Source organism: Odontesthes bonariensis, chromosome 16, assembly GCF_027942865.1.
Source record: "Odontesthes bonariensis isolate fOdoBon6 chromosome 16, fOdoBon6.hap1, whole genome shotgun sequence".
In the NCBI taxonomy this organism is placed as follows: Eukaryota; Metazoa; Chordata; class Actinopteri; order Atheriniformes; family Atherinopsidae; genus Odontesthes; species Odontesthes bonariensis.
In genome coordinates, this window is record NC_134521.1 from 14,619,977 (window position 1) to 14,637,089 (window position 17,113).

The window sequence follows — 17,113 nt, forward strand, 5'->3', positions numbered from 1 at the left end:
TCTTGTGTTTATTGTGCATAAAATTAATATTTTTCTCAGTAATGATTAATAAACACACTGTTTATTCAGCCCTTGTTTACGCACAGCTCTGTTATAGCGTCATCACATTACTATCAGGTTGAGGTTTGGACTTTGGAGAGCAGCAGCACCTCGATTCTTTTCTTTTTCAGACATTCTGTTGTAGATTGTTGTTGTGCTTGGGATCATTGTCCTGTTGCATGACCCAGCTCCATCTGAGCTTTAGCTGTCGGACAGCAGTTGTAATTCAACTGTGTTGTCAATAGCTTCACATTTGACTTGAGAACATACAGAGGAGTTCATAATAGACTCCGAGTCCTGATGCTGCAGAACTGTTGAGGTTTATTCATCACATTTAACAACTTGTCTACCAAAGAAGTCTCAGGTCTTTCTTATTTATAGCAAGTCTCTTCTTAGAGTTAAGATGTCATGACCTGGTAAGGACCCGATGGTTATTTATCACTCAATTCACCTCCATTCAAGTCAATTTAATAACACTTTATTAGTCCTCAAAGGGAAATCATTTTTCTGTAGTTAGGGAAGCTGACATGCACCTCATCAGCCTTACATGTGACCTGTAATATCTCCCGAGACCAAATCATTATCTAGTTTAAAGTTTTCACCTCTTTCACAAAGAGGCCTGAGGTCACGTCAATGAGTTTTAGGGAAGACGTAGTGGAAATCTTAGTAAAGTGTTACTGGATTAAGACACCACCATGAGTGGATTGGTCTGTTGTTTTTGTTCCTTGGCAACAACTTAGCTGATGATGTCACACATAGCGTCAGCAGGTAACACAGGTGAACTCTTGGCAGACCAACATGGAAAGAAACTCACAGCCAACAGTTCAACATCAGGGGTGCCGAGACGCTCCCTCTCAGTGACATGTCCAGGATTACAACATCTGTTGTTAACGAGCTCTGTAACAGGATAGGTTTTAGCATCCTTTTCACCACCATGTCCTGGTGAAACACACATTACTGCTGAATCCTTATCTGTGCTCCAAGTTCTTCCACTGGTGATCTCACACTGCTGATTAAGGAAAGAAATGGTTTATACTTCTTCCTCTTTTTTCTCCATTTTGGTCCTGCATTGCATACTTGACGTCTCCCCTTAATCATCTGGATTTGGGGTCTTATTGCAGGCATCACTTGGGCACACACAACCATAAATAACATACAAATACAAACTGAAAAATATACAAATCAAGGTGGCTGCCTCCTTGTTGGTGACTGATTTGTATATTTTTCAGTACCAGTGGCTCCACAACTGGGATTGATCTAGTCCCAAAATAATCTTATTTCCTGAGACACTAAAGTGGCAAATAAATGTATGCATTGCTTTTCTTAAAAGAGTGCAACTGCACCAGCTCAGTCTCTTCAATAATGACCTCGTAGCATCATTGTACATGAAGTCTCTGCAGACGAGCTTTTCAATAATTTTACCACAAACAAAGACATCTTTACCCCACCTCTACACACACTGAACATACACAGGAGAGTGCTTGGCTGTTCATATATCATGCAGCATTGCCCATAAATATCCTCATCATCTGTTGTTCGGTAATAAGATGTCCAAGGTATTTAACCAAATTACAAACACCCTTTAGACCAGCACCGGACAATTTAAATTCTCAGTATTTAAGACATTGATCTTCTTTGGTTCTACAAATCACGACAACACTCTGATGGTCATAGTGTTCATTATTATGTTCCTTTACATACGCAGAACAGATAGGAAGAAGCTGCCGAAGGCCATCGCTATTCACCACAAGATCATTTGCATATTAACATGTTTCACCATTAAATTACCTACTTTGTCTGAACTGGTTTGACCAGCTTTCAGCTGTCTGGTCATGGATCTTTTATATATAGGTTAAAAAGAACCAAGGATAAAATCTGTCATTGTCGGACACCATTGCTAACCTCAAATGGGGCTGAGATAATCAGCCTTATTGCCCCACTTAATTTGCATAGTCTGATAGGGATCCTACTAAACCAAGCTTCCTACTTTATATTTAGGCACCCCTCTTGACTCAACTTCACAGATAACGTTCCATGATTAACACGCTCAAACGTTTTAGAAGCATGAAGAAAATATAAAAAACTGGAATCTAATTAGTTTCTTTAAGTTGAAATGATTTTCTCAGAATTAAAACTTCAGAACTGAAAGAGGATTAAACATAAAATACTGTCATGTTGAAAAGCTACAGAGTCCACGATTACGTCGCTGAGTGCGTTTTGTGACGTGAGCGCGCCAGCGCAATGCATTGTGGTCGCCGCTGCTTCGCTCAAAACAGAAACCATACAGCTCTAGTCATCGGCTACGTTATCGTTTTGCCTGGACAGGACGCTAAAAGGTAAGTTAACACGCACTGATATCAAGTTTCTCTTTACTAAGCTATCAAATAACGCAGAAAAGGGGAACATTAGATATAAACGGACTGCAAATTCAAGGAGAATAAGGGAAGTAACGTTGAAGCTACATTAGCGTGAAGGCGCCTGAATTACGAGCTACAGATTTCCATAGCGATAATTTTAAAGGCTGCGCTACTCCATGAATTATTTACGGTTCACGAAATGTCCGAAAGTAGGAGCACCTACCGCATGCAAGCTGTGGTAATTTTTACAACTTATAAGGAAATAACCAAAAAGATACAACTGGAGGTAGTGAATGTTAGCTTGTGCCAAGATTATTAGCGCTGAAATGAGTTGCGCGCCCAATTCAGCACTGGGTTTGTGCTCTGATTGTATGGAAATATACAGTAACTCTTAAAAGAAGATTAAAAAAAAAAAAGTAGTCCAGTTATGTAATGTTAAGGTAGTAAGTGATTAGATACTGCTCAATAATAAACATTAGTTATATTACTTTAGTGACTTTTTGCTGCAGTCGCTCAGTTTCGTCATCTAACTTCTCTGTAAATATTAAATTTCCATCTAATGACCTTTAACCGAACAGTCCATTACAAACACATTGGAGCAGAGTGGATTAAAGTTGTGGATGCCATTGCGAACAGTTATCCTTAACATACAGGCAATTTACGGCAGTAAAGAACCAAGGAATGTGCAAGCATGTGCTTTTAGACTTTAATTGTAGACTTGAGATGATTAATTCACTGGAAAGGAGGAGCATCCTGGTGAATAAGTGGTTTAAAAAAAATACTGCACGGAAAGGATAAGAGTTTCATACAGTTCCATCAATGTGCAGCAAACAAAGGTGTCTTTTGTTATCATCTAACATCCATGTTGTCTTTGGGTTACAGGTCAGACAGCCATGTCGTCAACATCCCAAAAACACAAGGATTTTGTGTCGGAGCCCATGGGCGAGAAGCCTGTTATGGCTCTTGCAGGCATCGGAGAGGTCCTTGGCAAAAGACTGGAGGACAAGGGTTTTGATAAGGTGAATGAGTGTGATTAATTTATTTCATGCTACTTTAGATTTCTCACTAAAATGTTCTCGTGCTTAATGTAACGTTTAAAACAACAGGTTGTGAAATCAGCTTCTCTGTGCTGGGTAGTGATTTAATCTGCTTCGTCTATCATCCATCTCTGGAAAGTGAAAACTCGGGTTTATGTAAAAATGCTAAAGTGAAATGAAAGACATTTTTTTTTAAGTACAAATGGTAGAAGACACAGTTAGAGTATAGAGTAAGGATCAAAGTGGTTATCTGTCGGTGAGATAAAGTGTCACATCCTGGTCTCCCTTTCATTTTCTCTTCTGTGTTCAACTGTACCTCGGCAGGCATATGTCGTCCTGGGGCAGTTTCTGGTGCTCAAAAAGGACGAGGAACTTTTCCGGGACTGGCTGAAAGAAACCTGCTCGGCAAATTCCAAACAGCAAGGTGACTGCTACGGATGTCTGAAAGAATGGTGTGACGCCTACCTATAAACATTCGCTCACTGTTTTCTACCCCTGAAGTTCAAAATGTACATTACCTCTTCAGCGATCTTGATTCAGTTCAGCTGTAACTTATGTGTGCGATCCACACCATACACGCTAATTAGGATGATTGACACACCCTCTTCTCAAGTAGGTCCAAACCAATAGTAGCCAGTTCACTCTTTCTTCCATTTGTCCCTGGATTAGTATGTTAAATACAGGATAGTAGCAAGATGGAATGATCCTAACCGTCTGCTCACTGCCAGGAGCCACTTTTCTGCCAACATTTTGACCCATCTTTAGTGCTGGTTTTCATTACTATTATGTAGTGTTACAATCATGCAAATAGGCATGGCTGTGACACGCCTAATGTTATTACAACTGGATGTGATGGGTATAAAGCCGGCTCAAACCGGCTAGTTTCCAGTTGTGAGGGAGGAGAAGTAGCTCGATTTCATCACCGGTATGATCTTATCACCCCCCCCCCCCCAAAAAAAAAAAGATGGGAATGCCCTTATTTTTAGATAAAAAAAATTGACTCTGCTATTGTTTGTAATGTACTGAAGAATTTGCCTTCTCTGAGCTCAACAGTGCTAGTTTGTTCTGTGTTTTAACCTTTTTATGATAATGTTTTCACTTGTTAGTTCGGCACACATTTGTTTCTGTTTGGTATGGTTTACATGTACAATTCAGACTAGCTCACGTGCTCAACAATTGACTTGTTAGGGCCATCAGAGGGTTTAGATTGAAATTCTATCCTCTTGAATCTTAAACCATATCACAGTTTAGTATCACATACTGTAAGTCCACCACTGATTTTTAAGTGATTTGTTGAGGAGGCGGACTGTCTGTTCTGAGTGTCTTGCTGGGAATGTAGCTGATCGGTGTGAAACATTAAACCTTAACTGACACAAAACTGGTCTAAGCAGAGGTAAAGATGTTTTAGAACTGTATGCGTTTTGACCTCGAAGGAAATGTATGTAAATAAAGATGCTGATGCAACGAAACCAAACCCTGTCACAAAACTTAAACACCAGATTTAGAAGTCAAATAGTTTGTTTGCAGTGGCTTTAAATGCAGATGAAATTCCACCCAAAGTGTGTGTGTCTTCATAGCTGACCTTGATATTGTCTTCGGCTGTATTTAAAAACATTAGAGGCCCTTACTGCATGCTGCTGTAAAGATCTGAGGGGTATTCCATGAAGCTGGCTTAGCGGAAAGCCTGGCTTTTCTCGCTAGTTCTGGCTAATCTTAGAGAGAGTTCCGTTCCACGAACGTGGCTTATTTGAATGCCCGTTGAGTAACCATGGTAACTTATGCTGCTGAACTAGCCTGGTCGCGGGTAGGCTAAAGTTGAAGCTTAGCTTAGCTGCAACTCAAAGAATGTCCGACCGGGTGAAACAGACTCTCAAAAGAAATGTCTACCTAGAATTCTGCCACCCGCAACTCATGTCTTGTATAAAAAAACTAAACAAAAACTGTGGTTATCATATCACCACTTTCACTGTTTCGAAAAATCAATCAGTCGGTGCCAGTGCAACTAAAGAATGAGAAAGAACATGGTATTCATTAAAACTAATCAATACCCTACAAACACCCGATCTTCACCCACGTAGGACCAGACACAGAAAAATGGGGGACAGGTAATAATGTTAATAATACAAATTACTGAAAGCTCCTTTCAAAACAGTCAAAGACACTGTACAAACAAGATATTAGATTAAAACACAGATATTGAGGCTTAATTGGGAGATGGTGTTCGTTCAAGCGAGGCTTTCCCTCTACAGCCTGGCTTTCTTTAGCTACTTTCGTGGAATACCCCTCTGGTTAAGTCTCGAGCTAAAGTGCATGTTCAGGCTTTTATCACATAATCTAACATGAATATTGTCTAATGCTTAAACCCACTGGTCACCAGCTGCATAAAGATGGATCCACTGTGTACTTCTTGGTTAAGACACTGGCCCATGAGATTTCATTTGACTGTGAAAGTCTCTCAGCTTTTATATTGTTTTGATTATAAAACAATAAAATTCAAGTGTCATATTTAGTGTCTTTTTACATGTTCTGGTTTTTAATCAAATAAAATCACAAGAGACAGAAAACCTTTTGATGACAGCGTGTTTTATTTCACTGCTTCATATTCCATGGTTAATTTTTTTTCTGCCAAATCTCCAAATGTCATACTTGCAGGATATTGAAAATACATGTTTTTTTTTGTTTTGTTTTGTTTTAAATGGTCTGGAATGAGTTCAGAAACGTTTGATCGTGTGAAAGATGCCACGTAATGTTTCCTGTTTCTTGGGATTGGATTTTTATAGCAGAAGAAGTCTGTTACATATATGCAGACACTATTAAAGACCGGCTGATCCTTGAGTTCTCTGGAAACCACCGAAGGGCCCCTCGGATATGAACATTTAAAATGGCAGACACCTGTCCTTTAATCTTACATTAGAACTGCTTTATTTGGTCTTTGCCTGAAAGAAATACAAAATTATTCACATGACAGACTCATCATAGCCGACTGGCCGATTTTGTCACAATGGCTTAGATTGAATATATATTGAATCTCTTATACACCCCTGGAATGTGTTGTTTAGGGGTGGGTCTGTGTGCTATTGAACTACAAAATCTGAACTTTACAATGATCAGATGCTCATAATTGTTGCTTAAGATTCACAGTAGCACCTATACGTACACACACACTTTCACATCCACACCACAGCAACAGTATAGAAATGAGCAAAATGCTGAAATCTTCATAAAACCTTGAAATAAGTCAAATCACGTGTTTAAAATCCAGTCGTAAAACAGCCGTTCTCCTCGGTTGATACAAGTAACTGCCAAAACACAGCTGAATGGGGAATGGAAAATATGCTGACGGCGGGTGGACGGACGGGATGCAGCTCTGAAAATTAGCCGAAAGAAATGGGCCAAAAGCTCGTTTTCTCCACCTTCAAATGGAAACGGTGTTAACGATGGAGGATGTATTATCTACTGTCTGCCTCTCATTTGGACATTTTCTCAGCGTGGAGCTGTGGGCATTGACCTGTCAGCATCTGAGACGTGTACTGTAGCACCTCTGTAATCCACAGATCTAATGTGGGAGTGTCGCATCCCCGTGAAAAGTTTCCAACACGGCCACATCCGGATGAATCTGCTCCTGTGACGGGTGGAGTTGTAGCTGTTCGATGATCAGTGTGTTGTCCTGCTTGGCAGTTACTTGTATCTTGGATCATGAGATGTATGTGTTTTCGATCAGATGATAGCTGCCCCCCCCCCACCCCCCCTCTAGCTTTTTCTTTTTTCCCCAGCAATCTTTCCAACTTTTTATTGATTAGATCTTTAAGTTTTGTCTCAAATTCTTCTTCTTCTTCCCCTCTTAACACGTATGTTTGCAGTTTGAGAATTTAGCTCAAGACATTTTCTAGTTGATCGTGTACTGAACATCGGACGCTCTTACGCAGGGTTACTATAGTACATTAATGTCTCGTTTAGATTGGAAGAACATGTACACACTGTACATACATGTACACACTGTACAGTTGTACTTTTGATCACAACAATCCCTGATTCGTCTCAAAGCAGAGCACAGAAGAATTTCTTCTCCCTGAAAGGGTTCTCTGAGGTGGGCACGGGGGTGATCAGGGGGTCATCGCAGGAGTGTGCGTCGCAGTATGCCATCAGGTCAGCTGCTGCCTTCGATACCTGGAGGGAAGGATGATCTGATTTAGAGCAGTTCATGGTGCAAATGTTTTCAGCCTCAGTAATCTCCGGGCCGAGTTTGTGCTCCATTTTGAGACTGTTACATTTTCCTTTCTATTAACTATTCATCTATACAAATGATCTACAATTTGACCTTTAAGAAATACTGTTTTAGCCACTTTCTTCTCTTTATACTCAGGTGTGGGATGTACTGTAACTTGTGCTATTTAATCTGAAGACTAAAATGATGAACTCTGAATGACTCCGCAACGACATCCCTTAATTCCCTCCATCTTCTTTCTGGGCTCCCTTCTTTACTCCCCTCCCACATCTTGCGGTTGCAAATTGTTTGAGAAAATGTACTCATCCGTTCATTTGCGGCTGAGGTCCATCCGTGTCACCGCACATGTTGTGCCGGGATAATAATACCTCATGATAATAATACCTCATGATAATAAAAAAGCTCCATGTAAGAGCCTAAATCAGATCATTTCACACACATTCATATGGGTTTAATACAGAATGTTTCCCTCATTTGGCTCAAGTTTTGCTCATAAAAAAGGCCATGTTTGCCTAACTGAACAACACAGTACACTTTAGTTACAACCTAAAATCAAACATGCTTTTTTATGAATAATGTTGAAACTTATTGACCAGTTTGAGGAGAAAACCAGGTGGCTGTAGGCGCAAACATATCTCAATACAGCAGCGGTAGAACAAGAATATTTGATAGGAAGACATCTAAATCTGCCTGTTGAATACCTAAAAATGTACTTTGCAGATTTTAAACAGTTAAAGTTTTCACATCATATGGCTCAGTGTGAATGGATGCTACATGTTTATATTTCACTGACGGGCTGACAGTTCTAGTACTAGTTTGCCTCTTTCTTTGTGTCGCACCTCTGTAAAAGACCCGAAGCGCTGTTTTTCAAAATGAGACAGCAGCTGAAATGGTCCCTACAACATAAAATCAGTAGCCGAATCTATAAGATGGTCTCCTTTTTAATCTTTTAAAGATACAAGGTGCCGTTGCGAGATGTCTTTGATGCCATTTAGGAGCATCGAAGAAGGCAACACCATTTGGAAGCCCTCCAACTGACGTGAGGTGCATTCGAGAAGGTCACAAGCGCCTCAATGCTGAACTTAATCACGATCTCATGAGTTTTTGAGAGTGTTGTACTGGTGCATATTTGGTGTCTGAGGAGGTCGATTTTTCTTACCTTTATCCTGCAAAAACTAGCCTCCATCTTCAGTTGTTCCACGAGCTTCCTGGCTTGGCTGACACTCATGGTGCTGTTCACTGGGGTGTCTCCTTTCATTCTAGCCAAAAAGACAAAAAGACTAGCAGCATCAAAAGTCTTGATATGAATTCTGAAATTCTCTTTTATTTTGAATCATTTTCCTTAATGGTCTGCTGTCTGTTAAATTAGAAATCCTGCGTTCTTAGGTTTATTGATATCAGATTAAATAAATTAAATGTAAAGACAAATACATTGTATTACACTTTTATGTAGGACATGGTGCAAGGCAATCTCAAAACTAAAAGTATTTAATAGATGATTTATATATTCAGGCAGTCGGATGCAAAGCAAACAAGAATCCAGACATGGTCCTTGGCCCTCCAAATTTCTCCCACTATGAGCTTGAAAAGCCACAGAGATATCATGTGTAGAATGAAACAACCACTGCAGTCTCTCAGATATTGATGAAATCAGGAATTATTATGCACATGACTGAATAAAGATATCTGTCACAGATGGAAAAGGAACCAAATAAGATGGATTGTCAAGAGGGAAGAAGAAAAAAAAGCAGAGCAGCAAAGGAGCGAGTCAGTTTCAACCATTCTGGACCATTCCCCATTATCTTCTTCCTTTCCCTCCGTCCACCCCCTTTTCTCCTTACCCTTTTTATATTCCTCTTCAGGTGCAATCTTCCCCCCTCTTCTCTCTCCTTTTTCCGCTTCTGTTTGGTGGTATCAGTGTAGCCGGACCCCACCCCTCACAGACAACAGCCTGGATGGTACCCTGCTCTGTACAGTCCAGTGCACTGCAATTTTGCCACAATGAGCACTAGATTTGTGGTGGATGAATGGGACCACCCCCTCGGTGGTGAGTGGTAGCTGCCAGACAGCGGGAGGGGGACACCATTACTGAAGGTTTTCTTATGTGGGTGGATTGTACCATATATCTGTGCTTCAGAAATTCGGGCCATCTGAAATTTCCCAGGTTTCAGTCTCAGACATCAACCAGGATGATCTATGTTAGTGTGATGGTTTAAATGTTCAGTACTGAGAGATTTTATCCATCGCAGGAAGTGGTCTCCTTAGGCTTGGATCACGACGTGTCTCTGTGCCTTCTGTGATGCCCACCCTCTCCTCCGTTGCTATGGGGACTGCTGCAATCTGGTTTAGTGGTTTACATCACGTAACAAATTAGGAGATTTTGACTGATATTTATATTAATGTGGGCTACAAATGACTGGTTTTGTGTATTTTACCGTGATATAGAGAAAAATTAAACGTATCGATAGGTGTATTTTTGTCAGTACGTCGTCTTTAATGACGCTATCAGACCAAACACCCTGTGAAGGAAAGAACTCCCGAAGCACGTATCCCACAACAGCAACGTCAGTACACCGTGCGACTATTTAAAAGAATGGCAAGGCCTTGTAAGTATTCTGTTATTTGGGAAATATTCAAAAACACAAACACATTGTAAACTCAAGTAAACAGAGCGGCAAGCGCTGAGTATTTATGTATCGAAAAGTGTGCGACGCCATCTTTGCTAAGCTAATGTGTTTCCTCTTCTTTAATGGCGCTATGTTGTTACTCGTATGTCTGTTTCAAGGCAGGGTCCTATCTTCCAACTTTTACTGTCTCTGTTAAGAAAAAAAGGGTTCCTGCTGCCATGGACGTCGGGGCGGGGGGGTGTTGGGAGGGGCGGGTTAAGCACGCACTCACGCTTATCAACAATTAAGGATTTGATTTGCAGTTATTTTATGATAGCATGCAGTTATAACAGAGCGGGGACGACTGTGGAACCTCTGGAGACAATAATGCAAAGAAGGATTTTGCATAAAATCAAGAGAATTATGACCACACCCTGAACATCCTCTCCATGAGACTGTTATCGGAAAACAGAGTCTCTTCAGTCAAAGGCTTCTTCAGTTTGGATGCAAAACGGACCGCTACAGGAAATCTTTCCTGCCCACAGCCATCAGCATCTATAATAACTCCTTGATTTAATTGAGTTACATCAACATTTAATTTCCCTCTGGGATAAATAAAGTATTTTTTTAATTGAATTGAATTGAATTGAGAACAAGAATGGATGAACACGGCATCTTTATTGTTAAGAAAATTAAACTTTGATAACTAAATCAAGACTTTAAGGAACATAACAGCATTATTTGTACGCTTGAATGTGTCGTTTATTCAGTAGAGATACTTAACACATCCAGGCATAGCACATAAAATACACCACAAATGAAAAAAAGAAAAGTCTGCGCTCATGACTCAGGGCTTTCATGCATTTCCAAAAGTGGACCTTCTCTCAGTTGACCTACTGATGAAAATTTTAAGCGGGGTCGAGACATCGCTTTCATCCATGAGGTCACTGTGAGCGTTCATAATGGCCAAACATTGCTTCATAAAGCTTCTATCTATGGGCTAACTGCCCATCCCTTTAACACTTTCACACAAACCTTACTTTGATTGTTGGTCTCTATCCCTGAAAGAAATGATGATTAGATTCATTGAAGGATAAAACCTGGAAGTCCACAGAGCATTTGAGAGAATTGAACCCATGATGATTCCAACCACAGGCAGCGTCCCATCATCCTTTCTGATTTTCTTTCTGAGCAACTTTGTTGAACTTTAAAAGTCGTCTGATCATAGTTTCCATGTTCTCGGAGGCTCAAAACTTTCACCCAACAGCCTGAGCTGTTCAACTACACACTGGAAGGTTGAATCCTAAAGTTTCTCTTTTTATTTTGGCTTCAAAAACCCCAGCCTCCTCTGAGCTGAACCACCTGCCCTTCCTTATAAAAGCCATCAGCATCCACAGGAGTTGAACCCCCTCCCTCTGCTTCCAGAAGCTGCTCTGTATGTTCCTGAACCACCAAATCACAGCTTCAGCCTCCTTTCTGAGCTGGTTCCATTCTTCTATTCGGATGCTGAACTGCAGAGTTTATTTCTTTAAGAGCTTTGATCCCTCATCTTGACAAACTAAAAGCTGCTCAGTAACAGTTTGAGCCGAGCCAACTTTTCACTCTTTACTTTGCCCTCTAAAACCAGGAGACATTTAAACTCTTTAAGCAGCACTCACAGGACTTGAACATATGATCTCCGAGTCCCAAAGCAGTTTATTGACCCTCTGAGATATGCCTCTGCTTGTTTGTGCTGCTTTCTTGGCACTTTTTACCTGAGACTGATGACTACAGACACTACCTTTTAGATTTCCAACATGTTTCCTGTGAAGCAGCTTTGCTAATCAACTGTCTTGTTCAGCTGCTTCGTGTTGGGTTGGGACTGTTCTGTCTCATGCTCCGTATCCAAATAAAGTCTCTGACTTGTTGGTTTCAAAATTTGAAGACTGAGAAAAATTGAGTGGAACCTGCTCTCTAACAGACAGAGCTGTTCTTCTTGACAGTAGTTTGGTCTTTCTTGATGCTTTTGTCTCTTTTTTTTCTTTTAGTTTTGGCCTTAAAAATGGAACCTGGTAAAGACTTGAACTCAGTCCCTGAGACTTTCCAAACTGATCTCAAACAGCTTGTACTTTGTGACCACACAGCTGAGATGGTTCTTTAGCACATGCACTTCAGCCTTCAGAAAATCCCTTTCAGACTTAAAGACTTCTGCCAACAGCCTGAGCTGTTGAAGCAAACAAGTAGACTTCTTTCTTAGAGCATTTCACTCTTTCTTTCATTCTTGGTGGCTTTGACAAAATTACAGGAGGGCTCTCAGTCATAGCGACCATCAGTCATAGGACGGTTGTCCCTCCTGCTTGCCGTACAAGTGTCTGTAGGTAATGAGCATTGGACTTAAAAATATTCAAACATACATTAATACATAGATGTAAAGAAACGACTGAATGTCCATTAAACTACAAGTATAGTCCTTTGAAAACGGAAATATGTATGTGTGTAGCTCACCAAAAATGTTTATATTTTGTGCTGTTTTTCTAATTAATCAGGAATTTTGTCAGGAATTGAGGGGAAAAAAAATCTTACTTATGTGGCCCTCAAGATAAGGGAGAACGAGGCTTAAGAACAATAAACGTCTCTTACCAAACTTAAAGATGTTTCCTAGAGATTCAGATAATCAGAAGGAAATCGTTCTCAAAAATATGGCTTCTTAAAGTTAGTTTTAATTTGCCTGCGTTTAAACTAAGCATCTTTGAATCTGAATAAAACTAATGTTATCAAAAACTAAAAAAATGACCTCTTATAGAGATCACCTGAATAATCCATTCTTAAAGCTAAATCAAACAACATAGAACAAAACAAATTAAGTTTAGATTAAAATATCTTTGATTTGTTGCTTTTCTGAAACAATTTGTGGAACGTGAAAGTTGTAATCTGCCCGAAAAAATTAATTTTGATGGATGAAACTAAAACACTAAATAAATGTCACAGAAACTAATGAACGTTTTAGTCATAAGTAAAAAAATTGAGTATAAAACTGGCATAGCTGCTTTTAAACGAATAAAAAAACAAGCAAGGAAGCAAATGATAAAATAGATAAATGAACAAACAAATGAATGGATATACAAATGACTAAATAAGAATCCTTAAAAAGCTTGCTTACCACTTAAGACAGATATTTAGCCAGATGTTTTGCATGTTTTTAATACAAATCACCAACAATAGCCTTGATGTAGCAGCTGTAATTACATATATTACATCTGATATGCAAAAATTTTACTTAGACAGTAAAAAAACGCTTTTTAAAAGACATTCTGTGTTCATCACTCCTCCCATGTGCTTCCCTTTTTATTTTTACAGTCTGGCAGAAATGATGAGTCCAAAATCAGTCGCAATATAACACTAAAAGTGTACAGTTTCCACCCACTGACTCATTTTGCTCAACTCTTCTCTGTATAAAAAGAGAAGGGAAGAAAAAATCCAAACAATCTATTTGTGCATGCTTAAGATACAAATAAAATCAGTCCCATTCTTCCTTCTGAACTTTAAGCTTTGCAGTTTGGTTCTAAACATCAGAGAGTTAAAACCTGCACACAGGTCACACTTTTAATTAGAACTCAGGGTTTTTTGTCTTTATGATGTAGAAATGACTGATATTAGTGTTGATTACCTTGTTGCAGATGGACTATACAAGAGCCAACAGCGATGGAGTCTTATAGATGAGCCGTGGTTACAGTTTTAGGACTCCATCTGCTGGATGATCCTGGCAAGCCTGATCTGTCATGAGCCGACAGCTTCATTTCAGGTGCAATACAGACTCAAATCGTGAAAGGTCTGATCATATAAATCTTAATTTAGAAGAAACAGAGGGGAGAAAGGTTCTATGCACAACAAGGAAAACAGACAAGCATAAAATTTGTGTGAATCAAGTGAACCTAAACTTTTAAACGCTATTGAATTAGTTATCAAAATGGCATTACGTACAGAATAACTTAGATGTGTGAGAGTTGGATCAAGAGACCTATTCTTCATAAATAGAAATTTTTTGGAGGATTATTTTCCCCAGAGACACAAAACAACCACCACCAGACATCCACAGAAACTAGCAAAATCACCGCAATGAAACAAAATGACAACAAAGACACTCTAAACAACAACAATGCCCACAGTCCCTGACTGCCCCTTTACATCACTTGTTTATATATTATTTATATATCTCACAGAGAAACACATGTTGTCTGTTTTTTGTCGATCTTCACATGTAACACAGCTTTTTAGGTCATTTTTCAGAAACAATGTGTCTTTTTACAGAGCGGGTGATCCACTGCTGCAAATTCAGAATTAGCTTCAGGTAGGACATCTGAGGTGTAAACCCACATTTTGATTCAGCAGAGACTTGGCAACATTGCCTGTAATGTTAGGGCCGCTGTGATACTGTGAGTACATGTGCACGTTTTTAGCACATTTCCTGGCACATACTCTGAGGAACAGAAGCAGCAGGTACAAACCAGGACATGGCTGTAAGGGTAGTGTCCAAAATGTTCACCAGATGGTCCCAGAGCGCTCCTCTTTCACCTCTGCAGGTGTTTCTCTGTTGTAATTAGACAGTGTGATACATCATGACTGCATATTATTGGCACATATTGGCACAAATGAGTTGTGTGAAGAAAATGACTTAGATAGGAAAAGAATCAGCTTAAGATGTTAATTTAAGGGAACATAGATTTATTTAACTCATTAAAAGATATCACAGTTTTCAGTGTGCCAAATATATCGAGAATAATTGAGTTTTCTTGTATTTCTTTTTAGTTAATTAACTGATCCTAATTAAGCTGAACTTAATTACCTATGTGGCACACCGGGACCTCTGAGTCTTGAGACGTCAAAGCTGAGAAACAACCGCACTTTCACCTCATGCACTTGGATAAGAAAGTCAATTTTAATCTGTGAAAACAAACAAACAATATAAATTAGGCAGTTGTAAAAAATTTGTATGATTATGAAATGAATGAAATCAGATTTACCTGTGTTGGATAATCGCTGCCCTTCCAAACACGGTGCAGTTTGAACTAAAACTTGCAGAACCTGCTCAATGCGTTGCTGACTCTTTTTTATTTGATTCCATGCGACACGCAGCACAGTTCTGTGCCTCCAGGTTGTGGTCGATGAATATTGAAACAATGTGGGTAAAAGATTTTCATTTTAAGCCATTTGGGCCATTGATTCCATGATGGGGCTGAAATGCTTGATGTGTTTCAAGTTCACCAGTAGCTTTAGCATTGATATTGAAAAACAAATTGCTTGATGCATTATCTGGGTGAGCATTACTGGTAGATGACTTGAGGCTCTTTAAAAGAGCTGCTCCATCTGCATATTCAGCAGAATATCGGACATGGCCTCTTTGACTTTTAAAAACTGTCAAACATTCTCTAATATAACCACTGAGTTACGTGCTAAAGTCTCTAATGCACCGATGACCGATGAGCTATCCTGTAACATGTCTGCTCTTTGATCTTCCAGCAGACTGATGATGGCAGATGTCAATTTTGATTTATGACTGCAATAAAATGTATTGATTAGAGGACCATATACTATACTAAGAGTGACAAGTTATTGTCCATAAGCTGAGCTATATAGAACTCCAATTCCCCAAAAGTTGGGACGCTGACTAAAATGCAAATAAAACAGAAGCCAATGATTAGTAAATCTTATAAACTAATATTTTATTCGCAACATAATATAGAAAACATGTCAAATGGTGAAAGTGATCCATTTGACTATTGAATGAAAAATATTGTGAATAATATTAAATATTTGATGGCAGCAACATTGGGACAGGGCAATAAAAGGCTGGAAAAGTGATTGGTACGTAAAGGAAACAGCTGGAGGAACAGGTTGTAAATTATGAGGTTAATTGGTAACAGATCAATAACATGACCGGGTATGAAAAGAGCATCTAAGAGAGTCAGGGTCTCAGACATAAAGATGTGCAGCCGTTCAGCAATCTGCAAAAAGATTCAGAGCATTGGAGACATCTCTGTGGACAAGGGACACAGCTGAAATCAATACTGACTGCCTGTGATCTTCAGGCCCTAAAGGCAGCACTTCATTAAAACATGCATGTTTCTGTCATGGAAATCACTGCATGGGCTCAGGAACACTTCCAGTAATCCTTGTGAACACAGTTCACCGTGCCAACCACAGATGCAGGTTAAAGCTCTATCATGCAAAGAAGAGGCCACATGTGAACATGATCCAGAAACACTGCCGTCTTCTCTGGACCAAAGCTCATTTAAATGGACTGAGGCAAAGTGGAAAACTGTTCTGTGGTCAGACGAGGCAAAATTTGGAAGTCTCTTTGGGAATCATGGCCGTCACGTCTTCCAGACTAAAGAAGAGAGGGACCGTCCAGCTTGTTATCAGCGGTCAGCTCAAAAGCCTGCATCTCTGATAGTATGGGGCTGCATTAGTGCCTATTGAACTGGCAACATGCACATCTGGATGGGCACCATCAATACTGGAAGGTATATACAGGTTTTAGAGTGACATGGACTTGTCCCAGCTTCTTTGAGATGTTTTTCATTAAAAAGAAAAATGTCTCACTGTCAACATTTTGATATGTTCTCTCTTCTGTCTTGAATACAATTATTGGATTATGAGATATGGAAATGATTGCATTGTTTTTTATTAACATCTCAACTTTTTTTTTGATTTGGGGTTGTATAAACCTTGTCCTCACATACCAACACAAATAGTACAGTAGAGCTGTTTGAAGTAGTTACTGCAGGCAGATGATGATTTTGTTTTAACCTCTCTGTCTCTGATTGATCTGCCCCATGGTGCCTCATCTCACCACTGTGATCCCAAACCAGC

General features: G+C 39.6%; 2 protein-coding genes across 2 annotated transcripts in view; one reads left to right on the forward strand and one right to left on the reverse strand.

Annotated features, from left to right (window-relative positions):
* The first annotated feature begins 2,290 nt into the window (after window positions 1-2,290).
* banf1 (barrier to autointegration nuclear assembly factor 1) lies at window positions 2,291-5,997 on the forward strand. The gene is made up of 3 exons (XM_075486331.1): window positions 2,291-2,375; window positions 3,279-3,415; window positions 3,758-5,997. Exons 2-3 carry the CDS (start codon window positions 3,290-3,292, stop codon window positions 3,902-3,904), a joined length of 273 nt encoding a protein of 90 aa, XP_075342446.1. The 5' UTR covers window positions 2,291-2,375; window positions 3,279-3,289; the 3' UTR covers window positions 3,905-5,997.
* A 334-nt stretch (window positions 5,998-6,331) lies between these two features.
* Window positions 6,332-17,113, reverse strand: part of LOC142401937 (uncharacterized) — a 37,222-nt gene continuing 26,440 nt past the window's right edge. Inside the window, exons 6-7 of the mRNA XM_075487388.1 lie at window positions 8,818-8,917; window positions 6,332-7,600 (exon numbers count right to left, since the gene is read on the reverse strand). Of these exons, the coding sequence (XP_075343503.1) occupies window positions 7,472-7,600; window positions 8,818-8,917 (229 nt within the window). The 3' untranslated portion in view covers window positions 6,332-7,471. The remainder of the gene's footprint in view (window positions 7,601-8,817; window positions 8,918-17,113) is intronic.

Coding starts and splice junctions, on each gene's coding strand:
- banf1 (XM_075486331.1), top strand. CDS start 3,290: ATGTCGTCAACATCCCAAAAACACAAGGATTTTGTGTCGGAGCCCATG. Junction 3,416..3,757: donor AGGACAAGGGTTTTGATAAG/GTGAATGAGTGT, acceptor GTACCTCGGCAG/GCATATGTCGTCCTGGGGCA.